Here is a 27,395-nt window from a genome sequence, read left to right as displayed (position 1 = left end):
TGGGCATTACTGTGCATGTGCAGAGCAGCATTCTGCATTCGGTTTCCTTGGTCCATGAACTGCTGCTGAGCTGCCCCTGACGACAGTCCATAGGCAGGATGAGTTAGCCTGGTGGGCTGTAGGTTAACAGCTTCTCACGCTGGTTGTGAAGTGTCAAAAGTCATTAGGATAGCATGGTACATTTGCTAGATCTTACGTAAAGAACTCAATGCATGCCTTTTCTTCGTGCTCCCCATTGATTTTAAGACTGTCAAATTTAGGAAATATTACACTACAACTTTAAACTGAACAGTGTCTTGAAGTTTTCCTTGTCCATTTCCATATCTGTAACAAAAAACCCCACTTTTTTTGTTTTGTAAGGTTGTGAATGATCTGGTATTCAGTGGCTCCAGCGATCAGTCTGTCCATGCCCACAACATTCATGTAAGTCTCATATATAAAGTTGGAATGACTTTTCCTATTAAGGCACAGAATTCCTGTGCTATAAAATCAGTATTACCAGAATTTTTGACTGACTGATGGGGTAGGTCGTTTCCTGGAAGCAAAGTCATATGATTTTGTTAATGTGGCTATGCACTATGGCTAATTAAGGAGGCATGCAGAGGATACATAAACATGCTGACTCTTGTAATATAATATACAATGTCTTTTTATCTGGGAATCATGCTTTTGCAAGTATTACCACAAACATGGGCAAAGAAAAGGATAAGTAGTAGTTGATAATAATCTAGAAGTGCCTTCACAGGAAATGGAAGCCTAATAAAAGTGTTTCCATTTCTTTAGTAGTGAGCATTGAAGGTAGCTACCCTATCTAGGTTAGGTAGAATTGTTTTGTTTTGTTGTTTTTTTAAAAAAAAACACAACAAACACCTATTTGCCTTTACTTTTTCTTGATGCAGACTGGAGAGCTGGTACGGATTTATAAAGGCCATAACCATGCAGTAACGGTTGTGAACATTCTTGGGAAAGTGATGGTGACAGCATGTCTGGATAAATTTGTTCGTGTTTATGAACTGCAGGTAAGAAAATAAATGGTTATTAATGACATTTACCTAGGATGTGTTTAATTATTTTGAATCAAACAGAAGTCATCTTTGTGCTCTCTGGTCTCTGGCCCATCCCCCTCTTTCCTGTGACTCAGAATATACAGTTGTCTCACCAGCCAAAATACATGGAATGTAAAGAATATAATCTAAATTTTTTTTTTTTTTTTTTTTTAGAACCTGGGTTATCCTAAAACAATGACAGCTCAGAAAAGTGGGTAAATACTAGTTTTACCTGCTGAAAGTGCTTATTTGGACAAAGACTCACAGACGTAATGTAAGCAAAAGTGAGCTTTCATGGGGGCTGTGAAGTCTGGAAACCACCAGAGGAGTTTAATTACTACCCAGGAAACTGCTCTTGGAAGCATTGTGATTTGCATTTCTGTGAAAAAGGGCTATTAACTGTCATGCTATTAAATGTCTGTTTCTGTTTCTTTCAAGTCACACGACCGCTTGCAAGTCTATGGAGGCCACACAGACATGATCATGTGTATGACCATCCATAAGAGCATGGTAACTTCCCTCTTTTCACTGATCTCAAAGAGAAGGTCCTAATTTCCACAAGAATGTACAAGGCAATCTAATTTTTTTCAGATAGTGAAACCAACCTGCTGTCTGACTAAGAAGAACTTAGTCAAAAGTTGATATAACAGCTTTGTATTTATTAATATATTAACTTGCTTAAAATAGTCATTAAAATAACTTATTTGCCTGCATCTGTAGGAATTTGTTTGCAAACTTTCTTTCAGGTTCTGAAATAAGTGGTATAGCAATGACCTCTAACAGAAGAATCAGGTCGAACATAACTGATCTTCTACTAGCTGGAATAGATTTGGCCCGAGCTTCACTTCTCATGTGAGTGAGGTGGAGAGCTAAGGGCACTCAGGCTTTGTGCGTACAGCCTGAGGCTTGAACTGTCCCCCAGCAGCCATCTGTTCTGGGCATTCACAAATCAAAGAAGTGTTCAGATAAGAAGCTGAGTGATGAGTGAAAGATCATAATTTGCTGGAGTAGTTTTAGTAGTAAAGTGTAGTCTGTAACACGCAGCAGATAGTCTGTTATATCCTAGTGATGAGTTTCCAAGAGACAAAAAGACTTGAACAAAAATAACAAATCTTCCGCTTGCGGAGTTTTCTGTATTATGTGAGGACATTTTTTAATGATGAATGTTCTTTATGGGATTAGGAGTGTCTGACATGCTTTTCTTTCCAAAAGACAATTTTATGTGAAGCATCTGCTTAACAAAAGTGTTTTTTAAGCTGCCATTTTGCCTACCTTTTCACAATCTGCATCAGTCTTCTCTTTCTGAAATTCTGATATTCCTCCTCATCCTTTCTCTCCATCCCTTTTTGATCTACATATCAGTAGTTAAGTCCCGGAAATATATTCAACTTGACATTTACACCTAAATTTTTTTCACTTCAGTGGATAGCAACATATTTTAAAGTTTTGGGAACTTTTATACACATGATGCTATCATAGTAGAAGTTATGAAAACATTTCTTATTTGTTAGTAGGTTTTTGTAATTTATGAATGCAAATCTTAAAAGAATTAAGTTAGACTTTTTTTTATTTAGAAGCCTTGCATGTTGATACTATGTTTTTCACCTAATAGACTCTACACTGAAGCCTCCTTCAAAATTTTACTTCCTTTTTTTTCCTCTATTATTCCCAGGTTACTTATCCATAAATGTTTCTTTTACAGATCTACACTGGATGCTATGATGGCAGTGTCAGAGCTGTGAGGCTTAATCTGATGCAGAATTATCGTTGCTGGGTAATGAGCAAAATGTTTTTAGCCTTGGTTTGTTATAGTTTTTAGACTAATTTTTTGGGGGTGGTCACTACTCAGTCTTGGATATCTTGACCTTTATTATAATTCAGTAATATTTTTTAAATGTATATGTACATTTTAAATGTAAGTATGTATCACTAGTTCCTTTTCTCATGGTCTTTAGTATATGCATATGCTTTGAGGCAAGTTTATGGTAGCATCTTAAACTATTTTTCTTTCTGGCAGTTTTTAGATAGTGACATGTAAGTGTTTAACACCAAAAACTTCATCTGAGTGACGGTGAAAAGTTAATTTACTCTTCTAAATAAGTTGAATTAAATTCCCAGTAACTCTGTCCCGGGTAAACTTAAATCTTGCAGAGGGTTAATTCTTGCCTTCCTCCTGCCATTCTTGCTAAAGGTCTAGGCTAGGCTAGAGGCAAAAACAATCACTGTAAAGCTGTAATTAAAGGAATAGAGACCATTGAGAATGGAAATGGAATAACATTTAAAAGTTACAGAACGTGGCATGTATGTGAACAGTCTCAGTAGAATATTGTGAAGTTGCAAGAAGGAAAGCATTAGCTAAAATTCTCTCCCTGTCATGTTCTGGCATGTTTTTTTCTACCAGTGGCATGGATGTTCACTGATCTTTGGAGTTGTGGACCATCTGAAACAACACTTGCTAACTGACCACACCAACCCAAATTTTCAGACTCTGAAATGTCGTTGGAAGAACTGTGATGCTTTCTTCACTTCTAGGAAAGGTTCCAAGCAGGTGTGTGGTTGTGTTTTGTAGTATGAAGTATTTTATGTCACCACAATTGTGGGACTTGATCCTGTTTTTCTTAAGAAGGGTTAAATTCTTCTAGTCTTGACAGGCTTAGCTGCATACAGTTACAGTCATACAAGGCTAATAGACTTCAGTACAACCTGTGACAGATGAAGAGTGCAGCTAAATATGATAACTTGAGATATGGTCAATTTAAAACGGTTTGATCCTAAAATATTACATGGAAATGGTAAAAATCTTGAAATACTATAAGAAGTTCTGACAACTATACTGAAGATATTATTAAGTTTTTGTAGGAGAAAATTATTTTCAAGATGAACAAACATCAATCTTGAAACAGGTGTTTATCCTCTTAATTTTTATCCATCACTACTCCCTTTCATTGTTGTAGATGCTGATGCTGTTTATTTTTCACATGAGATTGGTTTTGCTAACAGTATTTGAATAAGGAGTGCATGAATTTCTGAATAAATGTTAGCACAGATAAGAAAGAAATGAAAAAGACATAAGAATTGGATTAAGTGATGTGGAAAGTGGTTTTTTGGGGTGGGTGGGAAGTGGGTTGTTACCTCTGGACTGATTGGTAAAATCCACATTTTACTTCTTGTCAGTATAAACTGCCTTCCTGTTGAGTGCTTTTTCAAAATATGCAATGGAGGGAGGTTTCTTTGAAAACTAAGAAACAGAAGTAGAATCTTTAATTTCTCTTTAAGCGCTGGCTTTGGATATGTTTGTTTGATACACTCTTCTAGTTAGAAAGGAAGCTGGGTTTTATTTGCCTTGAATCATGTCGTATGTGAGATACTTTATATATGTGGTTTCATAGCTTGGCATGGATTTTTTTTTTTGCTTGTTTAGAAGCTTTAAGCCAGAAAACTTATATTATCCAGAATGTCACTTTCACTGAAGCTTCAAGAATCTTTTGCAGTTTTTTGTCTGTTTTTTTTTTTTTTTTTTTTATGGTGATGATTATTATTTGTTATTATTATTTATTATTATTAACTGACTTCTCTGGTTCTTTTCTAGGATGCTGTAGGACACATTGAAAGACATGCTGAGGATGACAGCAGGATTGACTCATGAAGCTTTTCACCTCCCACATTGGGAAGTAATTTTATACATCAGAATTATTCCAAACTACATCAGTTCCTTACTTCAGTCTTTCCTCTTTCTTTTCCCACTTGGAATGCAAAAATGGAGTGGGGCTGAAATGCCTTGCTACAGAGACTGCACGTTGTGTTGCACTCTGTAGAAATAAGGCTGGTCAATTAAGACTTGGCCCAAATGGATGTTCTTGCAAGTGTTTAATTCATTTACAGATAAGAATATTCCCTCCTCTCCTTTGCCTTGGTGTTCTGGTGTTTGTTTTTTCTGTTAGTTGTTGGTTGGTTTGTTTTTTTTTTTTTTTTTTTTTTTTAAGAAGCATAGTCTGAGAATCTTTGGTAAGTTCAGAGGGGTGTTGAGAACTTAGAATCCAATAGGTGCTGGTGTTTGCAAACTCAGCTTGAAGCCTGTTAAGTGTCTAAGACACCTCTGTTTTCATGTTGTATCCAATTTTTTAGCCAATTTTAATAAAATTCTGCAAATCAGGATATCACAAATTCTAACAGTGCAACCTGAATATCCAGGGTGCATTTTGACTTTCTTCATAAAAAGAAAAGTTATTTTATGGAGAACCAGAATAAATCAATTTTTTTAATGTTAATTGTAACTTATTTTTTATTCCTTGTGTAAAAATTGCTATAACTGGCACAATATATACAGTGACAGACTAAATACCGTACCTCCCGAGGCATTTGGTTTATTTGGAGGAAAGCAGTTCTTTCTTGGGAGATATGCCAGTAGCAGCAAAACATCCAGAACAGTGGCCCCACTCACGTGCTTTGCAATCTTAGTCTTTTTAAATATAGGTCCTTATGTATAGGAAAGAAGTAAGTGGTGTTGCCTTTTGTTTTAGTTAAATACCAGCATAACCACCGATTCCTGATTTTATTTTTAATTGTGGTGACTGAGCTTTGCAGTCCCCTATCTTGATGGCATAGCAAGCCAAGAGAAGTGCAAAGGCACTGCCTGTCTAAGTGCATCCACTTAAGTAATGTTTAGTTCCTGTTGTGAGCTGCCTTAATTGGCTTGGGCTATATCAAGTTCACAAAATCTCAGCTGGAAAGAATGGAGCAGGATTTTAAAGTCTAAAGCTCTCAAGCAGAACCTGAGGATACAAAATGCATATCACGTGTAAAAGTCTTGTTTCTACTAATGCACAGAAGATGCCACAAAGAAGCCAGTGCAGAGGGAAAGGCTGTTCAGCTTGTCAGGATTCCTCTGCAGGTGGGAAAACTTTACCCATTGAGTTCAGTGAAACACACCTGCATTTGCAATCCTCTCTCCCGTAATGACGCTCATTTAGCAAAGAGCTCTTCTAAGCCACGAGGCTCATCTAGCAAGGAGCTTTGTGTTCACTTTTGCCTAAATTGCTGCTCAGGACAAAAAAGCAGAGGTTTCCTTAAACTATAACCAGAAGGTGAGGACAGCCCAGTGTCCAAACTGAGCAGCTTATAAATGAATTCAGCACGTTCCAAACAAATTGGATGTGCTACTTCTACTGGGCATCTCTTTCACCACTACTTTGAGGATCTGTATACCAACCGTAGACCAAATAAGTTCTATAGCCTCATTCTTTGACTATAAAGAAGCCTTTTTAGGCCAAGAAAGTGACTGAGGAATGCCCATGGGTGTTCCACTGCCATCAAATCAAGGAACTTCAGGGCCTTCTCTGAAGCACCCTATTTTTCTGTTGTCTTATCTGCTAAACATAATTTCTCTGTAATTGCTTGACATGAATAATTTTTTTGTGAGAGACAGGAGTAAAATAGGAACGAGATGCAATAGCATCCTACTTCAAAGACATGCGAATCTCTGAGGTTACAATGCTTTTTGTGGTGATTTGGGGCTTTTTATTAAGCTGTTTTGTGGACAGGGAAAAAAACCCAATATGTGGCTCAAGCCCTAGGCTATTTTTGAGGGTGTTCTTGTTTTGATTTTGAGGGTGTGTGTTTGTGGTTTTGGATTTTTTTTTCTTTTTTGTTTTTCTTTATTTCTGTGGTCTGTGGATGAAACAATTCAAGAGAGAATCCAGTTCAGGGAAATCTCTGAGCAGTGTAAATGTTTTCTGATGCAGGCTTTATTGCTCTAAAGTCTCTGAGAACATTTTTTTTTTTTCCCATGACCGAAAAGCAGAAGGCTGCATAATACTTAAACCATTTCCAAAATTACTGATATTCAAGAGTTCTTCTGGGTTTTGGTTTTTTTTTTTGAACCACAGCGAGGGAGCATCTAGAAAAGTGGCATAAACAATGTGAATGTCTCAAGCTGTCCTTCATGGGCTGTGCTTGAAGTGGAGGTGTGTGTTCTAGGGACAAGCATGTGGAGTGATTGTAGCATTCTGAAAAATGGTGTGTGAGAGTGGATTTTGTTATTTCTTTCTTGTGATTCTTCACGTTCTTTCAACTGTTTTCAGGAACATGTAAAGATCTTTCTCACTAGGTGTTGCAACAAACACAGTTATTACACTTTATTTGCATTCCTGATTGCTTGTTGGGTTTATCTCTTCTAGTTGGTGAAAGCAGGCTTCTTTTTCTTGTACTCCATGACATTTTCTTATCTGTCCTTGAAAACAGTTCTCCTGAAAAGTCTGGACTTCTGAAATCCAGCTTTAGTTTTAGCAGTGGCATCTCTTCCAAATTTCTGCATCATTTCAGATGTATTGTAAGAATCTTAAAATGGGTAACAAGCAGGAAAATAGCAGAGCTGCACAAGTGTTTATAAAATTTTGCTTCACAAATTAAAAACAACTTTTAAGATTGCTCAGGGGTTCAGAGGAAAATGCTGTGCTGCTTTGCCCTGAGGATCTCTTTTTTGCTATGAAGCTGTGCAGCCGTGGAAGTGCCCAGGCCTCTCTGGAGTTCTGTGAGGAGGTTTCCTACTTGTTCATCAGGAATCTGGTGCAGCTTTCGCTGTTGGCAGTTCACTTCTGGAGGCAACTGTGGAAGAGACACACTAATGTATTGGCTTGGTGGCCGTTAATGAGGTCCTCTCCGACCTTGCAACTTAGGGTTTTGACTCCTGATAAACCTCAGGTCAAAGAGTGTAATAACTTTGGAAAGGTGGACTGTTTGTGAAATTTAAGAGTCACATTTGCCTGGAAAGCAGTACTGCACAACTGAAGCCTGTTTCAGGACTATTTTTCTTTTCAATTTGTTTGTTACGCAAGTAAAACGTTGTGGGTGGAAGAGTGAGTAGAGTGAGGGTTGATTTTTGTGGTTAGCTGTGTTTATTTTATTAGTCAAATGTTAAATAATGAGCTCTGGACTTGCTCTGTGGCTGACAACATCTGGCAGGAGCAGAACTGACATTGTGCCTATTAATCTGTGAGTCTCCTCGGCAGATAGAAAGGGCTCAGAGGCATTGTACACTTTTATGACATGAAGAATGGGCCAGGTGCTACTGAAACCAGTTACATCATTCTCTTCAAAAGCATGAGAAATTGTTGTGCCAGAGGCATACCAAGCCCTGCCTGAGCTCCAAAAAGAGGGCGTGAGTAGCCTAAAATGGTCACTTGAAGTTCAAGTGGGCTGCAAAGCTTAACCTTTACCAACCCCGATAGCCTCACGTGTATTGAATGATAAGACACCACTCTGGTCTATATTTGTTGCTCTTTTCTCCTTCAAATCACAGGGTAAAATAACAGCTAACTGACAGTGCAAAATACTCTATGGCCTAAAGCTGCTGCTTCTGTGTGTGGATGGGGCTGGAGGGACAACTGCTGCATCAGTTGGTACGAAGGTGCATTAAATATCCCAGCTTCTGCTTGCCTTGAGCCACTTAGGTGTGAATTGCAGACTTTAAACGTATCAGCAGCGCATGAGCTGACTTCTGTAAAATAGCAGGAGTTTGGCTGTGCAGTGTGTTTGAAGTAATGCAGTTCTTAATGCACATTTTCAAACTGTACAGTAATGCCAGATCAAGGTCAACGATAACTGAAAACTCACAATAAACTGCAGGTTCCCAGCAACAAGGATGGGGTATTGAGAAAATATTTTTCCCTTCTTTTGAATTAAAACACAGGTACAGATGGATCTTGGTTTTCAGGCTTGTATGGTACTATCATTCAAACAGTTGAAGTTGTCCAGAGTTGCAGAACATGTGAGGAAAGATAAGGAAACAGTTTCAGCTACTGACTGTAAAATATTTAATAGTGAAAGAGCAAACTGTGTAGGTATATATTCTGTTACATGTGCCTGCCATCTTCTCAAATTTTATTTTGCTCTACATGTTAAACAGTCTTTCTGAAGGATGCAAGTGGAATAAAACAACATGATGGAATATTTAATAATTTAAGCTGTGTAGAACATGTGCACAGATTGACCTTGGTTTTCTTCTCTCACTTTGGTACAAAGCTGTGAGCATAGTAATGAAACTTTACACAGCAAAAGTATAAAAAAATAAGAGGGGGGGAAAAAAAAAAAAAGAAGAAAAATAAAAGTTCTTTATATTGTTATGGTTTGTCAGTCTGATTCTTCTTTGTTATGAATACAATGATTCTTTCACAGGATTTGGTAGAACTTGACTTCCTTTTGGATTTTTTCCTTCCATGAGAGGGCTGGATAAAATCAGACTAGACACTTTGAAGCTCCAGCGCTGTCAGGAATACTGCAGGCTTTTGCTCCCAGCGTGCAGGAATCTCAGACCTAGTCCTTTGACAGGGCGAATGTCCACACACACAGCTGGTGCCTCCAAGACGACATCCTGACTCCCTTGCTTCATGACCCACAGCAAAGGGGAGTTCTCAGGAGCTGTCGGTAGTTCACTCACCAGGACTTCAAGGACCAGGTTTGACTTGCCAATCAAAAATCCTGATTTTGATCTTTTGACTGATAGATTTTGGTTTTCTCTGAATTTCCCACCTAAGGGGACCTCCGACGTGTTTTTTGCATAGAAAATAGTAACTTAGTGGAGATAACACATGGCTGGAACCTAGGACTCCTAGTGTTCCAGTCATCTTAAAAATGTGATTTGGGTTAAAACAGAAGTTGAGTATAAAGGAGACTAACTCTTCTTTAGATACACTATAGGATTTTCTTACTCTTCCAGAGTAAGTTACAGTGCAAGACCCCATTAAGAACTTTTGACTATAAAAGTTTTCTGTTTCTTAGTAACCTTTCAGTTAAATGTACTACTTAACAGAAAAACTTTGAGTTGGTGCTACAATTTGTTTTCACAATTTTGCTTTACAATGGTGGATTGCTTTGTTACTTTTGACCATTAGAGAACTAGCTAGAAAGTTCTCCTGATAAGGTGTGAAGAGACCAGAGTTTCTCTTGCAGATTTAGATTTTCCTTCCATTTTTATATTGATCGACGATTGACCAGTTCTGAGAGCGTGTCATCCTTAAACCTGGTAATGATGGAACCTCTCAAGCTCAATTCCCTAATTCCCTTTTTTTTTTTTTTTTTTTTTAATGCATTTGAGGAGCAAACTGGCAAGTATTTTTTCAAAATAAAAACAATCTTAACAGTTAGGCCAAAATCCAGTTGATTTTATTTTCAGTTCAATTAAACTAATTGTACTTCCACATTCTAATAATCTTCCCAACATGGTCATGCCAACATAGTGTCTGATTCTGCTATGAGTCACTGCTTCCAATAAAGAAATACATCAAACTGTCAGGAAATGGGACCCTGAGGAGGGAGGGAAGTGTGTGTGTGAATATATAAATTTGTATGTAGAAGAGGTTTTCTGTCTTGAATGGGAAACAGCTTTCTCCATGTGACAGAGACGACAGTAACAACAAAAAACATTTAAATTGTCCAATGTGCAATCAAGTATTGGGGGTGCTAAAACTGGGAGCAAATTGCTTGGTTCTGGTACGTTTGCTGCAGCACTGGACCAAGCCGTACCCAGGTATTGCAGGCTGCTGTGCCTTACTGCCTTCTTCCTAGCATAGCAGAGAACCGACCTGCACAACCCTATCTGAAACAGCAGAAGTGACTGGCATGCATATAATACTAATCTAGCACAATCTCATGTGAACTATTCAGTCAACATTATGAAGAGACTGAAATCACAGTATCAAAAGCAGGACCACGAGTTAATGACTAATTACAAGGTGGTAGTAAACACCTCTGACTTTCACAGTTAAGGTGCAGTCCCAGTTTTGCCTGACTTGAGTGAAGACTTTTCCAGTTGTCAGCATAAGTAGAATCACGGTGCATGCTCTATGTCTTTACTACGCATAAAAAGCTTAATTCAGCCAATTCAGTAAATTAATCCTTGCCCAAAGGAAAATGTCAGGAAGTTATAAAAATAGTTACAGAATATCTGCACCGGTTTGCTTACTGGACTGCAGTTATCTCTTCCAAGGGCTTCTTCCCATGCGCTGTTTGTCTTGGTTAGCAAAGCACATAATTAGGAAACGCTCTTGTTTACACTTGGGGATGAATGGAACTAATTACTCAAAACAGAAGTCTTAAGCATGTTCTTGATGAAGGTGGCCGATGACTCCACTGTTACGCATACATCGTGAGCTGCAGCCACTGGAAGAAGAGTTAGAATTAAAGGAGGGAAGACTTGTTGGCATCCTCCAATAAACTCTATGGAGACACCACCATCTCTAGCTAGAGGGCAGCTACTTGCTGACACTTAGTAGGAAGCATAGTGGTAGTAGGGAATTTTGTCTTAAGCTTCTTGCTCCTATTTCTCCTTCCCTTGTAAAAAAGTGAAGGGTTTTTCTTGTGGTCGCTCTAGCAGAAGACATGTTTTTAAGTTGAAACTTTCTAAGTCATCTTAGTAAGATTTTCAAAAGGTAAAGAACTATGTTAAGCCCCACTATCAGTTAATTACCATATTGGTATGTTAGATTTAAATTGCCCCATTAAAAAAAAAATCTCAAAAGTTTTTTGAAACACTTCAAATATGATATGAAGAGTCTGCAGCTGTGCCCTTCAGCACCAACTGGAGTTGTACAGAGCAGCTGTTGCTGGCAGATCATGGATGTTTTCTATGTAAAATCGGTACCAAAATTTTTAAGAGGTTTTGCAGTTTCTTATCAATTGGCTGACAGTTTCAGAGCAACTTTCCTAGGCTCCCTTGAGAACATGTGCAACAAATAATATGATTAAAATTTAGTATTGTGACATTGTGTTAGAAATACCGGCACTAAGCAGTTTACCTCCAGGACATTGAGCTTAATGATGCCGTCTCCATCTTTATCAAAGGCGTGGAATGCCCCTAAAGCAAGGAAATAAAAATACATGGAGTAGATTAAATTACTGTGTATGTAAAGATGATCCCAGATAGCAGACCGAACTGTGTTCCTGCTGTATTATGCACACTTGTGCAAGTATTTACTTATGTGGTCAGCAAGTTTTTCTGCTGTGTTTTCCCTTAGCTAACACAAGGAGAAATGCAGTGGTTTCTTCTGTGCCTGTATGAGATGACTTACATTTTAGATTCTCTAAGCACATATATTTAATTGTTAATACTATATATAGGCAGTAGTGCTTTAAACAACCTTTGCTTTGAGTACGGGTGCTTTGGGGGTGAGGAGGGGAGGCAGCCCAGTAACACCAGGCCAGCCACTCACTGAACATGGCGTCCAGGCGCACAAAGCAGCAGATGAAGCTGTCAAAGTCGATGTTCATGTTCTTGTCGGCGTAGCGCATGGTGATGATGTCGTAAAGCTGGTTGTTCAGCCGAAACCCTGCAGAGGACCAGAAACGGGTCACAGCTGGGCCCCAGCCCCGGGGCGGCAGCGGTGCCCGTCAGGCCTCCAGGAGCGGCCTGGCCGTAGAGGCTTCCCAGGCCCAGCCCAGGCTCAGGCTGGAGGGTACTGCTGCAGCCACTAAATGAAATGAAATAAAGCTATAAGAAGCTTCCCCGTCTCCATCTGCTTGCTTAAAACAGGAGTAACATTTTGAAATTACGATTTGGGAGGGCAAATAGCACGTGAGTTACCTCACGCTGCGAGTATGAAGAGGAAAGGTCCACACCAAAGACTCTGCAGCTTCACTGAGCCTAAGAGCAAAGCAACAAAAACTGGGCGAGAGAAACGAAGCAGGAAGTTGCTTTGAAAGCACAATTACACAACGGTCAAAAAATTGATGTGATAATTTGGCGTGGGTTTACCAAGCTGTGGCACTGACTGCTGCAGTGTGTGACTGCACTGCGTAAAGGGTCTGTCATGATTTGGGTGCTACCGGTTGTTGGCTAAACGCAGTGTTATGCATAGCCTACATGCTGTAGGACTGAGAAATTCTTATTGTAAAATGTGTTCTTAGTTCTAAAGTCAGGGCAGGAGGTATTTAAATTTTTATTTTTTTTTTTTACATTGATAACTTTCCTGCTGAGAATGGAAACCTGGAAAATAGAAATGATGTGTATTTCTGTTGCAACAGGGGTCCAAATTCAGGTGTAGTTTTATGCTTAGCAAAGGATCAAATCACTGATGTTTTGTAAAGTAGAAGACAGCCATCTCTTTCTGTTCCTTGATGAACTGCTAACTGATGTGCCAAAATATTCCTGAAGATGAAATATCACTAAAAACCTCTCATCTAGGTTTTAGTGATACTTCAGATTTTTTGATTAAATAAGTCATCTTGCTCTCTTAGAGAGCTGGTCAAGACATTTGCTGGGGGAGGCCTGCTGTCCAGGGGAAGAAGCACGCCGGTATGTTTGAGACAAGAAGCAAGAAAAGTCAAAAGCACCTCTTTGCAGGCTGAATTTCATTAACTTGCGAGTTTTGCAAAAATACTTTCTTCTCACTGCATGAGTAGAAGAGGAGACTGAGCCTGCAGTGGCTTAGGGCCTAAGAAATATGAGCAGGACTCAAGAAATATCCATCCAATTGCCTCTGATGCAAACCTGTACATTGACCTGCTCCACCTTGGTTTCAGTGCCTGTACATGTGGGTTGAAGGTTTTCCACTGTTCTTTGTTACTTACACAATCACAAAGAATCCACAGCTTAAATGAGAGCAAATGCCTTCAGCATTCCCTGGTCTCTCTGAACAGCAGGACCCTTAGTGGGAGATCCTTAAACAAGCAGAGCATTGGAAAGTTTAAAGAGCTGAAGAGGTCTGTTTGGTTGGCAGGACACACAAGGCTTGCCATTCAGATATTTGAGAAGCTCTGGGGGAAAATTTTTTTTTTTTTTAATTTCTTTAGCATCTGTTTTTAAAAATCACAGCTGTGTTCCTGATCTCACCCTGTGATACATCGAACAAAATAAGGTTTCTTCAGTTGTTGGGCACTGGACACAGGGGGAATTACCTGCATCTTTGACTGCATTGCGCATCTCGTAGCTGTTAATAGTTCCTGAATGATCCGTATCATAACGTTTGAAAATTTTCTGGAAAAAGAAAAAAATAAATACACAGGAGAAATAAAAGCTTGTACTTCTGTTGAACGTACCCACTAACTGCATATGGGATGTGTGCCTCAGGCACTTGGAGGCTTCAACATTTGCCTCACATTGCTGCTGCTGGGCAGTCTGGGTTATTAGCACAGAGCTCCTCTCAATCACAGAGCAAAATAATTTAGATCCATACCATGAGAAGCAAAAAGCTCTCCCCCAGAGACACTTTTTGTTTGACTTGAGTTTATGCTATTAATCCTCTCTCTTGATTGCCCTAATTAAGCTATTTGTGAGGCCTGATTCTAGTTCCCCTCCTCCTCCTCCAATTTGTATGCCTCCATGTTATTCTCATGGGGGAAGTTTTTACTTGAGTGCTGGAGCTTCAGAGATTCAGGCTATTTATTTAGGCTGTGGATAGGATGAGGAGAGACATTACTCTTTAGAAGCTAATTTGCAACTTTTTTAGGTTTTCTTTTTGCTTAGTGTATGTAGAGTTCTGGGTTTTTTTCTATACAAGCTTTTGTGCTGCAGAAGCCGTGAAAGATAGCACTGTAGATACCAACAGTACCTGCCAGCTTTTAATCTTGTCCCAGAGATGTCGAAACTCATCAAAGTTTATCTTCCCGGAGCCATCTGTCTGTGATGCAAACATTCAGGTACGAAAACCACAATATTTTTAAGAGAAAATTAATTAAATCTGCAACTACCGGTGAAGGGATGAATGTGAAACTGAGTTCAGGATTTTCTCAGCATTAAGAGTTGGCTGAGCTGTGCAATAAAATATTTGTGAATGTTTTGGTTATTGTGCATAGAATTTTGTTTGAGGAGGGTGAAACACTTTCTACTTTGTGTAGAAGCAAACATCTGGTACAGGAGAGACGCTTGTTCCTGGAGCTGTTATAAAGTATTTGAGCAAGATGTTTTAGTGGGCTTTTTCCAAATATCACCAAATGTGAAGCTTGTCTAACATTTTTTTAAGACAACCGAGTTTTACCATGGAACCAAGTTTTACCATGGAGCAAAGCTCTTTATACTTTGCTTAAAATGAACTGAGAACTAAGCAAAATGTTGACTAAAGCCATTTACAAAAATGTGTTTAGGCTCCCACCATTATGGCTCCGGGTTGTAGTTACAGTTTGCTTATGGTTATGCTTGAATGCACTCATATCCTCTCAAAATCATGCATTATGTCAAATAGGAAAACTGAGTGATGTTGTGTCAGAGGTAACCCCATATGGCATCCCATAGTGTGTTTTATTATACTTCCTCTGAGAAAATTTCTGTACGTGTAAATTTGTTGGCGAGAACTGTAGTTATGTTGAGTTGGTTTAAAAAACGCTTTAAAAAAATCATGCTTTAGTACATGAGCTGGCCAGTCGCTGATACCCAAGTAAGGGTACCATACTGACTGACTTATTCTCTAGTTTTCTGTTTTGGGGTGTCTTCATCTGTCAACTACGCTAACGTTGAGATGACTGGAGTTAAGATGTGCCGAACAGGAACGCTGTGTTACCTGACCGCAGACTATAACGTATTGTTCTGCTGCCCTGCCTTATGTGTGTGTAGTGGTGGGAAATACAACCCAAGTGGACTAGTGCGGTATCAAGCACTCCTCTTTTACCAGAAAAGGATACATCCATTAAAGCAATCATGCTGCGGCAGGATTCCAGTTCAAATCCTTCTGTCTTGAGGTCCTTATCTGCAATAAATGATCCCAGGTGAAAACAGATCACGCAGGTCAGAAAGGGCTGCTTCATCTCAGGTGTAATTCCACTCAAAGTAGAAGCCAAACCGACTTCCTTCATTCAGTGAGGAAGAGAAATCTGAGGAGACTCTAAGTAGTGTTACAGCTTGTGAATTAGAAGTTGCTTTTCTTTACCTGTTACATACAATAAAAATATCTGGAAAACTCCAAACTAACTTCCAGGTAACAAAGCAAACCCAGGGTCTGTAGCCTGAAGTTTGCTAAATAGGGAGAAAGGTCTGCTTCTCCATCAGAATGATTTTATGTATATTTAAAGGGCATTTGCAGACTGCCAGAAATGCTATATTATCCTGTGTGCTGCTTCCAATGAACATTGACATATTTCTGCATTATCGGTACTTGATCACTTGTGGAATCTCTATGAAACATTCAGCTTCCTAAAGCCCTGGATGCAAAGTCCATGAAAGTGTAACTAGGAAATTTGTGAGTTTGAAACCATAAATAATTTTTAGAGGGCAACTCAGGGGTGGAGGGTTACATTATATCACAGATTTCTTTGTCTAGGGTTACTGAAAAACATGCTCAAACTCACGTTTTTTTACGACATTATTGAGAACATTCCTGAGTTCTTCAGCATTGATCTCCATGTCCTGGTGGGAAATGGGGTGAGAATATCATTAATTACAACAGTCCTTATTGATTGGATCATTTTACGGATGGATATGCTAAAAGTATGAAGTCTCTGATCACTTTTCAGTATGGCATATATGTGCTTCAAACTAGAGAGCCTTCTAGTTCATACAAATATTAGTCCAAACCTTTCTTGATGCTGCAGTACAAGGCAGGTCTAAAATTAACATAGAGTGCTAAGTAAACTACGGCTAGAAGAACAAACAGTAATTTCAAGCCACTGTATAAGCCAAAATACAAAAATCCCTATAACCTACTTGCAGCCTCTTGATTTATGCAATCCTTTGATCTGTTTTTACTTTTAACTTCCCTCGTTAAGCATATAATGGAAGGCATTGCATTTCTAACTTGTTTGTATGTGGTACGCAAAATAGCATCTTGTCGTAGTGGTAGAAGTAAAAGCCTGAATTTAAATAAGGCTCCCTCGTACACGATGGGAATAGTTTATATGTACATATGAGGATAGCTGTATACTTAATCAGATTTTGATTTGATTTTGCTTAGCTTCAGATCTCAGAGGAAATTTGATGGAAGGGAATTCAAAGGAAATTTTAAAACTCAGTGTTTTGACTCTGTGAAGCAGCTGATTTCGGTGCTGCTGGGGCTAGGCTACTTTGATGGCAGAGACAGGGATTGGTTGCACACTCACATCCCCTGCGATCTGTCGGAAAATATTCATGAACTGTTTTTCCTCTTCACTCCCATCTCGAGCTTTTGCTGAAGGACGCTGAAAAGAGACAAGCAAAGAAGAGATACATCCTTAGCCCAGCAGGGAAGGGAAGGAGCCTAGATGGCTCGTTCACCTTTGCGCAAGAGAGCCTCTCAGTGAATCTGGAGGTCTTTGAAGAAATGGGTTTTCCCCCAGTCCCTTTCCCCTTTTTTTTGGTTAAATGCGTTCCTTGGCAAAACTGCTGAGTATTTAACTTCATCCCATTGCTCTCTTTTCTCTTGGAAGGACCCTAAATGATTACTTTCACTGACAGATGTTTATCTTCTATTTTTTTGTTTCAAAATATTGTAAAGGAGAAGTTTTGAGCATAAGAGAGGTATCTGCTCCATAGCTGCCCAGTAGGCTGTGAATTGACCAGAGACACAGGCTGGAGAGCTCTTTGTAATGTGGGGTACCTATTGGTGGAGACAAGCAGCACATGAGACAGGAAAAGGGTGGAAGTGAAGCTTTTTCAGACACATGCAAAGAGCAAGCCTGGACTCAGGCTGATATTTAAAAAGGAAAATATACTTTGCCAAGAAAGCTTGGACCAGATGATCCTTGAGGTCCCCTTCAACCTGGTTTTCTATGATTTTATCCCCTCCCCACCCCTGTAAACTGATTTTATTGCCTTAGTTTTGTTTTGTTCTGTTTTTTGGTCTAAATGCAGAGGAAAGTTAAGATTGGTTCCCCCCTGGCCACCGAAATGCCCTGGCAGCCCTGCAGCAGAACGGCGCGCTCCCGGTTAGCAGACACTCCAGCTGTGTCTCCAGCTGCCACGAGCCTGGGTGTGGGATCTGGCTGTTGCATCTCACAGCCCTCGCCCACCTGCAGGCAGGAGCTCTGAATTCACTACCCTGTTCTCCTCCTCTCTGGTAGTGAGAGAAAAGTGGAGGGGAGATGCTGCGATCATTGCCAGGAGCTCCTGAAGCCCCTCGGGTGCCATTTACGCATGAGCCCAGGGTAAAGTGGGAACCACTGCAGGGAGCTGAGCAAGAGCAGATTGAACTGTGCTGCTCATGGGGAACAGATCTTTCACAGACGGGATCCTTGTATGAGAGAGCAACCAGATGTTGTTTTCAAGCAACTAAATCCTCCAGCACAAGTGTTAAATAACTGACAGGCTAATCTCTGTTTGTGCATGCTCATTAGATCCACGTAAGCTAGATGCAAGTTATACTAAGATTTGATGAAAAGCTCTTGGCTATTTTAGGACTTTTCTTTGCCCCATTCCTGTGTTCTCCCCAGCCACTCTTTCATGCTAGCCAGCCCAAGCCCTATTTCCCCCTGCAGAAACCTTTTTCTCATCTGTGTGGGTTTTGTCACCATCTTTGTTAGCATCTTCATCAGCTGTCAGCTCCTTATTGCTGTTTGCTCTGTCGGAAACAAAGATGATAGGCTAGAAGAAGAAGGAAGAGACCAAAAGAGAAATGGAAATTACGTGAGAAGTAGTGGAAGGAAAAATATTTAGTGACAAGTACTCTGTGGTAAAGCACATGCAGCAACAGCTCTCGCCTCGAAGAGTGTGACCGTAGCAGCCAGAGCTGGGAATGAAAGAAAAGAAAGAAAACAAAGGTGGGGAAATTTCTCAAGTTACTGGTGTCCTCACGCTAAAAAAGCTGCAAAAGTATTTTTTGCAAGATAAGGGAATCTCTGGCATCTAGCTTTACTTTTCAGTAAAATTCAGTAAAAAAAAAATGTTTAAATGTTTCAGGGTTGTTTTTTTTTTTTTTGGGGGGGGGGGTTGCTTTTGTTTTATAAAACTAAGCCTCCCAGATTCTTGATTCTCAGTTAAACTGATGAACTTGCCCCTTTCTATGAAGGACAGTAGCACTGAAAACAAACAGAATCTGAATCCTACACAGAAAAAGAGCATATGTGTAGGAGCTTGTTAGTTATGCAAAGCAGATGTTCTTTCTTTGTATTAATTCTTGAAGCATTCAGCTGTAAGCAGCCACGTGCAATTGTTCTGTTTTAGTGCATGTAAAACAAGGAAATCTGCTACAAGGTGCAAATGTTACCCTAGAGTATTAATTGCAATTAGCCTGTCTTGAGATTAAAATGTCTTTTTACATTTTCAAGGTCCTAAATGTGTTGTGTAGAATCGAAAGGAGAATCCTGGACTTTGGTGAGCAGAAACTTCAGGAAAGAGGAGCAGCTGTGTTAGACAATAGAAAGCAAATATGAGGGCACATGTCTGGAGAAGGGGGTGCTTTTCACTAGAAAGGGATATCAGGGTGCCTGTGGAGAGGCAGGAAGGAAGGGCAGTTGGAGCAACCCAGAGAATCAAGCTTATAAAGCTGAAAAGTTTCTGTTACCCTTTTGCCCACCCTCTTGAGTGAGAATGGTATATGATGCTAACGTTATTTCTTTAGAATTTAGTGCAGGAATACAGTATCTTTGCTGGCTGCAGATGGCCTCTTTTCCAGTGCCCTTCATTAACTAGATCAGTTTCCAGATGCAGAGAAATCATGATACCAAGGAACTCTGCTCTTGCTGCGTGCATTGCACATGCTCTTTGCCTCGCTGTCACTCAGCACATAGCACAATTACCCACCTTGCCCTTTTTCTTCTTCTGTACAAAAAGAGACAAAATTTAAGGAAAAAAAAAAAAAAAAAAGGTTGTTTTAAAGAGAATTATAGATTTTACCCAGATTATGCAGAGCTGATGAAAAAAGTAAACTATTTCCTATGTTAATAGTTTTAAAATCTCCAAAAATGAGGGAAAATGCACCCACCAAGGTCTGGCATACTGAAGGACAGAAACTGCAGAAACCATAGCAAAACAGTGTCCCATCTCGTCTGGGGGTTTGTCTGTTTGAATAAAATCTCTATTGTACCTTTAGTACTGTCTATTCCCTTTCTTTTTCCCACCTGTCAGTGTAGTAGAGATTGGACTTCTGTGCCCACAGATCAATCTTATCTGAAGTGGCAATTAAATTCCACCGGATTTGGACAGATATTTTATCATGACAGCAAACAAAAGGGGAACGCTTCTGAGCAAGGTTTGATAGAGCTCACTTCTGTGCAAGAGCATTTCCTCTGATTTTTTTTCAAAGTTAATTGTATTGTTAGCTCTAGTATACTCCCACAAAGATGTTTTGGGGAAGAGGGTGAAGAGTTAAAGCTTGTCATGGATGCTAGTTTGAATCAGAGTATCATTAGGATCCCTTTCCAGAAAGCATGTATTTCAAAATAAGGTACTCTTTCTCTTTATTAGAAGAGATGCCAATTTCACAAACAAAATATCTTGGAGTACAGAGCTAGGCCTCCCCTGGTGAATGAATAAACTCCATTGATGAAGGCACGGGCAATGCTTAGCATCCAGCTTCTTTATGCCAGGAGCAGATTTTAAATCTGGCAAAAGATTTTGGTCTGACAAAATCAGAAAGTAATTTATATAAAGCAAGTGTTAATAGAAGTAACTTGATGAGAAAAAAATGTTGGAATTTATGCTAAAGGAGCTGTCATGTGGCTGCGAATGGTTTTCTGCTGTAGGCTGCCCTAGATGTGACGCTCCTGCTCTACCTACTCCTATTCATGTACAAAGAGGCCCAGGACAGTACTTACTGATGGACGCTCTGCCTCAATCATGTTTTCAACCTCCCTAGAAGAAAGCAGAAAGTAAGTAAATCACAAAAGACACTGTTCTCAACGTTGCTTGTTTCTGTAGCTGGTTTGTAAGCAGCCAGTAGTGTGGGCTGGCTTCCAAACATAACAGCTGCTGGCTCTAGATGTAGCTTTTTCCCAGTTCAAGCCAAGGATCCCAAGTACCACTTCCAGGAGGGCTGCTGCCTGGGGCCTTGATAACACTGAACTTTGACAGCTGGGAGTAAAGCAGAAGCCATTTGACCTAGGTAGAGCAATACTGGCTGCAATCTGCTGAGCTCTGATAAACCAGTTGAAGAGCAGGATGGAAAAGATGTAACTACGTACTTCTCTGTTTCATTCATGAGTGAAATTAGAGCTGGTTCAGTGATCTATCTGACCAAGACTTCAGCCAGTGGCTTATAGCAATAAAACCCAGACAGGTTGATTTTTCATTATTAAAAATGGCTAATGATACATTTGCAAAGGATATCCTGCAACTAGTAAACTTCTCCTAAGACAATTCAAAGCAGGCTCTTGTTAGACTATAAGGGAAGCTCAGGGAAATGAGTTTGCAACTTGGAGTTTCTAATGAGGTTAAGACAATTAAAAGCAAGGTGTAGCAACCTGGGAGCATGACTATATCAGACTACCAAGCTCACCTCCAGCTTTATGGCCAGGTAAGTGGATCTGTAACTTACTCTGAAAGACTTCTTTTCTCTGAGAAGACCCTCAGGATGAATTCTCCCTCCTGGTGGGGTTCGTATGTTGATGGGATGACAACGTACTCGCTGGGAGGTAACCGAAAGCGCTCAGAGATTTCTCTCATGTTTATATAGGTCTTACTTCTAGCTTTGGAGGCATTGTAGAGGAAAAAATCCTTTTGCAAGTGGTGCTTAGTACCATGCATCTGCAGAACAAATAAGTCAATTTGTATTCAAGGCAGTCTTACCCATTCCCCAGGTGGCTTGTCACACAGGCAGTACATGGTTGGAACAGAAAAGAGAAATGAAGCAACAGCTTAGCAAGCAGGGAGCTGGTGAGGGATGCTAGCTGGTAACAGATAGGGAGTTCCTTTAAGTTCCTACTGACTATGTCTGGTTGGCTGCTGAGGGCTGCTCCAAGGGCCCCCCTGCAGAGCGTTGCCTGAATTCCGCTGTGTAGGTGCTTTTACCTTACTGGTTTTTTTGGATGTTAAGTTGTATGTACCCAAAGTTTAGCTACTGTCCTTGGAGAGTGGCATGGCAAGGAATGGTATATGCAATCTCCTACATGCAGTGTGTGGTAAGGTGAAGGAGCTTTCAGTGGAAACATGTCCTTGCCTGGAGAAAACATGAATTCTGTATCTGCTAGAGAAACGTGATAATAAAACATTGCATCTGTTCAAATATGAACATTAAGTCAAGAATTGTGGGCTAGGAAGACTTGCAGGCTGTTTGCTGCAGAAATAACCACCTGTAAAATAGTCAGCAAAGACAACAGTCATACTGTCATCTTCATGTTTTCCAGGTAACATAACCTTCAGGTGAGCTTGTTTGCAAAACTTGTGATGCCAATGATTCAGCTCCTGGCAGGCTCAGGAAAACTTAACCTGTGTACTTTTAATGTGTTTTCTTCAATGGCTGAAAATACCACAAATTCTAAGACTATAGAGAAAACTCTGTGACTGCAGGCTATAGGCCATTGGCATTATTTGCAGTAGGAAATGGAAGTGGTTTAGGGTGGTTCTGCACAGAGTGCAAAGGCAAAGCGCTTGCTGATGCTGCTTCCAGCAGCCCTGGCTCACTGGATGACTCTGCAAGCCATGCCCAGGTCTTGTACAGAATAGAAAAGAAGGACTGAGGAAAAGGTGCAAGTGAAAACGGGGTGCGGGTGAGAATGAACTAAAAATTACTCGCAAAATGCTACTAATAAACGATCGAAATAGAAAGGTTAGCAGTTTCACTTCTGTTACATCCCTGAGAATAAACTTGACTGGACAGTTTCCTGCTGACTTACAGACAGGCACAACAGTAACACTAGCTGTGAGTATACACCAAGATGTCAATCTGCCTCCGGTCTGCTCATACCTCTTTGGGCACCTTGGGGAGAAACAAAGAGAAGAAACAGTCAGAGCTGCTAGGTGAGCCTACTTGTTTGTACATCATACAGAAGGGCATTCGCACAGATTTCTGGGGACACAGCCAGTAATTAAAATGCCCAAGTTAGAGAAATACTCCAAGAAATTTTCTCTTCTAGATTTCTTGGGATCTACATGAGATCCATTAAGATCTGAACTAAATGTATTTGTGCAAAGGACTGAGTAAATTGGCTTAATTAAGTCAATAGCAGGGACAGAGCTTAATCACTATGTATGCGTCTTGGGTGTCTGTTTCCTTTTTTTACAGCATTCTGCCAAATAAATGTTTAGTTTCAGCAAGGATGAAAGGGAGACTGAAGAACATATGGGAAGGAATATGTTCAAATCTGGCATTAAGTCATTATAAAAGCTTAAAAAGTGTATTACTTATAGATGGGGTAAACCTTGAGGTGACTATCATTGGAATGGTTGCAAAGCCTTGTTATTCCTCTTTTCCAGGTTTCCCCTAAGTTCCTTGCAAAGTAAAAATTGCAGTTCTTGTAATCAGGCTGAATTATTCAGTGACTCTCTTAGTAAATGCATCCTGTCAGGATTTGCAACAGTGGTGTGAAGAACAAAGTCTAGAGCTGGTACCTCGTAGATGGCAAAGCCAATGGTGTACAAGTTGGCTCCCAGCTTGCGTTCTTTCCTCCTGTTTTTCTGCATCAGTGCAACGAGGAAGCTGCAGACAACCTCTTCATCCTCAGGATCATCATCTTCTTCCAGGAGCTTTAAGCGATACTGGGGATTGGTCCAAAACGTGTCTGTGAAATTCCACCAACAACCCAAAGCAAACATGTAAATCTTCAGTTTTCTAACGATACTCATGATCAAAGAGAACTTTTAAGTTCCCTGCCTGTGGCTCCTGAGGGAAGGGCTAAAATTGGCTAATACATTTTTTTTTTTTAAATGTTTTACGGGTTTTACATAGTTCTAACAAAACTGCACAGCAAAGGAGGATATCGAATGAAGAACTGGCATTTGACAAACTTCCAAAGCACCTAAAACTATCAGAAAGTGGATTTCTCTCTTTTATCTTACTTGGGGCACTGTGAAGAATTTGAACAATGTTTTATCTTAGCCAGGCCTGTCTCTTGGGCTTACGAGGTGCCATCACAATCACAGTGACAGAAGATTTTCAGCTACAAAATCACATGCCTCGCCCACTGAGGAAGCAAGGCTTTTCCTGTGGCCGCGCACTGATCAGGCTGAGGTATGACTTTGCCTGTGGGATCTAACACAGACCCCATCAAAGAGGCCGTATCTCTTGAGACCCGGTGCTCACCTGGATAATTGCGGCAACCTCCAGCTGAGCAGCCTCTCACCCAGCGCCCTTCGTTGACTGACACTGTCCAGGTCTGGAGTTTATCGGCTTCCAGAGTATCAGGTGTGAGGTTACAGATCTCAAGTTTTGTGAAGTGCCTCATGAAATCTTCAAATGATATCCTGGAGGAATTGAGGGGAAGGTGAACCCAAATGGGTATACGTGGTGGGTGGTTGTCTGAAAGATCCTGGTAAGGGGGAGGAGGGTGACCAACGATACTGCCACTGCCAGGGCAAGCTTGCAGTGGGAGTGCCGTTATTTCCTAGTGCATTTGGCTTGTTCGTTGGTCAACTAATGCAGGTACAGCTCCAAACTGGGAGAATCTGGGCTGAGAGGATGGTACATAGTGAGGGTGATGGAGAGCTTGTGGAAGTGTAGCATAATTAGAAGGAACTGTTCTGGTGGCACTCAATAAATAAACCCTGGTGGGAGAATGAAGGGATCACAGAGCAGGGCTTATTGGGAATGTGAAATGGAACAGGGATTACTGTAATGTTTTTAGCAGATTTAAGTAGTACAGTGTGATTAATTTTTGCTGTGGCTGTGTATCTCCTAGAGAAGCGTAGGTTTTTGAGTGATATTCTCACCAGAACTCCCCATCCTCCATGATCTTGTGCTGCAGGCGGATTTTCTCTGCTTCATTAATGAAGTTCCACTCTTCTGACCTTCAAAGGAGTACACAAGTTAGATTACAATTTGCAATACCGTTTTCATTAACGTTTTTACTCTTTACCATAAGCCTTGTAGAGCAGGAAGTCAAGAGTCATCTTATTGCATCCATATAGTTTTCCCTTTGTGAGCCCTGTAAACATTTGTTCTCACTGCTACCCTCCTCCACGTGTCCAAATAAAAAAGCAATTACTCTACCTCTCTTTGCCTTCCCTTCAGACCTCCTCTCAGCACCTGTCAAAATCTGCTGAACCGTGTTCATTTTATTTAGCTTGAAGAAAAAAGCATTTGCAGATTCTCACTTCTGTAGTAGCTATTGAAATTCCTTTTAGTAAAACTTAATAAGAAGCTTTATCCAAACTCGCTCATGTACTGGCATCTTGCTTCATCCTGTTCTTTCACGACTTAAAAGATTTTTTTTTTTACTGTCACATCTTGTTTTGAAAGTAGACATTGCTGAACTTGCTAGACAGTAAAATCAGATAGACTGGGCTCTCTTTTCATTTCCATCGATTAGAGCCCCTCTAAACATCTTTTCTAGGTGCTCTCTTCTTTTTACAGCTTCAGCTAAGCTTTCAACTATGATCAACTTCAAAGTGCTTGTGTCAGAATGACAGCAAAGACAATACAGATACCTCATCATTAAATGATCGGGTCATGCACAAGCTGCATAAGGGCAAATCAAGCTGCAATTTTTTTTTTCAAATCACATGAAGTTCTGGTTTACTCACTTGTCACTCCAAGGTCCGTTCCATTCCACCTGCCCCCAAGGGTTTCTCAGCCTTACCAGACGTATTTTTTCCCCTTTAAATGTTGTCTAATTGAAACAGAATGCAAAAAGAGAAGACTGAGAGTAGGTTCAAAAGGAATTGTTCTGCCTGTCAAGTTGCTGATACCAGCTCTGCCAGTGATGGTGCTTTCCTGGGCCGTCACTCAGGCTGACCTGCTTGGGATGAGTGCAGGAAGGCTGTAAGACCAGGAGGTGGCCAGCTGTGGCCACCTTTGTCCAAGCAGTGGAATATCCATTTCCCCAGAAAGCCAAAAGTTGGACAGGATTGTTTTTCCACAAGGCTTTAATTTATTTAAATATAAATTTTGTTTCCTTAGCCCATAACTTGTTTTGGTTTTTTCCCCCTGCTCTTAGCTTTGCTTGATATGCATTGTGCTAGGCCAGTGTAAACCACAGCTCCCCATGGCTGGAGGAAAGGGACTGTACATACCTCTTCCACGGCCGTGACAGAGTAGGCATGACCTTTGACGAGCCCACAAGACATCCGGGTTTCATACTGCATTGGCATTATGGTCTGTTAGACACAAGATAAAACTTGTAAGAGTCATACAAAGCTCAGCTGGCTGCTCTAAGGCAGGTATTGCCACGCAGGGCTTTAGGAGGGAGGATTACACTGTTCAGGTGACAGGGTTTTTTTGTCTCGTTCTCTTCTTTGTGTTTGTTTGCCAAGGTGACCAAGCTTAGTGCCCACCGAATTAATGTTGTTGGTTAGAAAGGAGTAAAGCATGAACTAAAAAAGGGAAAAAATAATAATATCAGTAGGAAAGGATATTTTGTGATTTACTTCTTCCCTTTGTGTAGGTTAATTTTTGCTCTTGGAACCCACTGGTATATAGCATGCTTAATCAAAATAGTTAGGTTTTTTTATTAGTAGGACTATTCAGTCCTTTCTGGGATAGTATGTTCTTGTATGGCTCAGTAAGACTATTACATATTAACTGAAAACATCAGAGCAGATCAACACCTAGAAGAATACTTTCATCTTTACACATGGCTGCTATCTTACCACAATGACATTTAAACACCTTGTTTAATACACTGTTCCTACTAACTTACACTTTTTTTAAAAGAAAATTAATTTCATGTGGAGATGTACATTTTAGTCCATAATTGTTAAAATCCTCATGATTGAAATTTTTCCCAATTGACGTTCAGGAAGGGCCTAGCTTTCCTCAGCAATGTGTTGCTCAGGTGTAAATACATTTGCTGTCTTGGTAACCAACCGTTTGTGTGTCTGAGATATTTTTATCTGCAAATCTCAGAATGCTCTTTGTCGAGCAGCTAAAGCATTGAGAGCAAGAGGGCAGGTGCACACTGTCTGCTGTACTCGTAAGAGAGATCACCGAGATCGGTGGGGAGGGAAGGGTCTGCTAAGTGCAGGTGGACCATGTGTGAAACTTCCCCTCCTCCGTTATGCCTGTCACTGAGATGTGACAGCAAGGCCCTGCTAGTAACTCGGCCATCCCTCCTTGACACGTGTGAGGGCATGACAAAGGCAGGGCTGGAAATGGAGGATTAGTACGGTAACACAGACAGATTCTCAGCTTGCATATATTTCCTGGCTGTTGCAATTATTTTCCATTATTTCCCTCCTGTTTCTTTTTTTTTTTTTCTTGCTCCTGTTCTCCTGTTTCCATACTTTTTATGCCTATAACCTCATACCTATTTCCTTTTTTCTTCGGTTATACTCATGTTGTTGCCATCATTACTTATCAGAACCCCTTTCTCTCTTTTCTGTTTAAGAATATTAACTTCTAGTGGTACCCTGGGTTACTTCTCTGA

General features: G+C 40.3%; 2 protein-coding genes across 12 annotated transcripts in view; one reads left to right on the top strand and one right to left on the bottom strand.

Moving 5' to 3' along the window:
* Positions 1–9,166, top strand: part of ZNF106 (zinc finger protein 106) — a 42,564-nt gene extending 33,398 nt beyond the window's left edge. For all 6 annotated transcript variants that reach the window (XM_032990025.2, XM_032990021.2, XM_032990024.2 and 3 more), the window contains 6 exons: positions 361–423; positions 900–1,019; positions 1,485–1,556; positions 2,749–2,820; positions 3,448–3,594; positions 4,636–9,166. In XM_032990025.2, the coding sequence (XP_032845916.2) occupies positions 361–423; positions 900–1,019; positions 1,485–1,556; positions 2,749–2,820; positions 3,448–3,594; positions 4,636–4,692 (531 nt within the window). In that variant the 3' untranslated portion in view covers positions 4,693–9,166. The remainder of the gene's footprint in view (positions 1–360; positions 424–899; positions 1,020–1,484; positions 1,557–2,748; positions 2,821–3,447; positions 3,595–4,635) is intronic.
* Positions 9,167–10,183: 1,017 nt separating this feature from the next.
* CAPN3 (calpain 3) overlaps positions 10,184–27,395 on the bottom strand; it is a 30,767-nt gene continuing 13,555 nt past the window's right edge. For 3 of the 6 annotated variants that reach the window (XM_032990027.2, XM_032990029.2, XM_032990030.2), the window contains 17 exons: positions 26,044–26,127; positions 25,555–25,640; positions 24,742–24,819; positions 24,116–24,276; positions 23,425–23,594; positions 22,781–22,792; positions 21,413–21,621; positions 20,694–20,730; positions 18,421–18,522; positions 17,064–17,141; positions 16,317–16,374; positions 15,654–15,718; positions 14,588–14,656; positions 13,935–14,013; positions 12,251–12,367; positions 11,837–11,895; positions 10,184–11,201 (listed from right to left, as the gene is read on the bottom strand). In XM_032990027.2, the coding sequence (XP_032845918.2) occupies positions 11,175–11,201; positions 11,837–11,895; positions 12,251–12,367; positions 13,935–14,013; positions 14,588–14,656; positions 15,654–15,718; positions 16,317–16,374; positions 17,064–17,141; positions 18,421–18,522; positions 20,694–20,730; positions 21,413–21,621; positions 22,781–22,792; positions 23,425–23,594; positions 24,116–24,276; positions 24,742–24,819; positions 25,555–25,640; positions 26,044–26,127 (1,491 nt within the window). In that variant the 3' untranslated portion in view covers positions 10,184–11,174. Of the gene's footprint in view, positions 11,202–11,836; positions 11,896–12,250; positions 12,368–13,934; positions 14,014–14,587; positions 14,657–15,653; positions 15,719–16,316; positions 16,375–17,063; positions 17,142–18,420; positions 18,523–19,441; positions 19,675–20,693; positions 20,731–21,412; positions 21,622–22,709; positions 22,795–23,424; positions 23,595–24,115; positions 24,277–24,741; positions 24,820–25,554; positions 25,641–26,043; positions 26,128–27,395 lie in introns of those variants that run through there. The other 3 variants (XM_032990028.2, XM_032990031.2, XM_032990032.2) reach the window with 3 other exon arrangements.

The sequence above is a fragment of the Tyto alba genome, unplaced genomic scaffold, assembly GCF_018691265.1.
Source record: "Tyto alba isolate M040663 unplaced genomic scaffold, T.alba_DEE_v4.0 Super-Scaffold_18, whole genome shotgun sequence".
NCBI classification, from domain to species: domain Eukaryota; kingdom Metazoa; phylum Chordata; class Aves; order Strigiformes; family Tytonidae; genus Tyto; species Tyto alba.
Note: the sequence above shows the minus strand (reverse complement) of the source record. Positions and strands in the feature narration are given on the sequence as shown.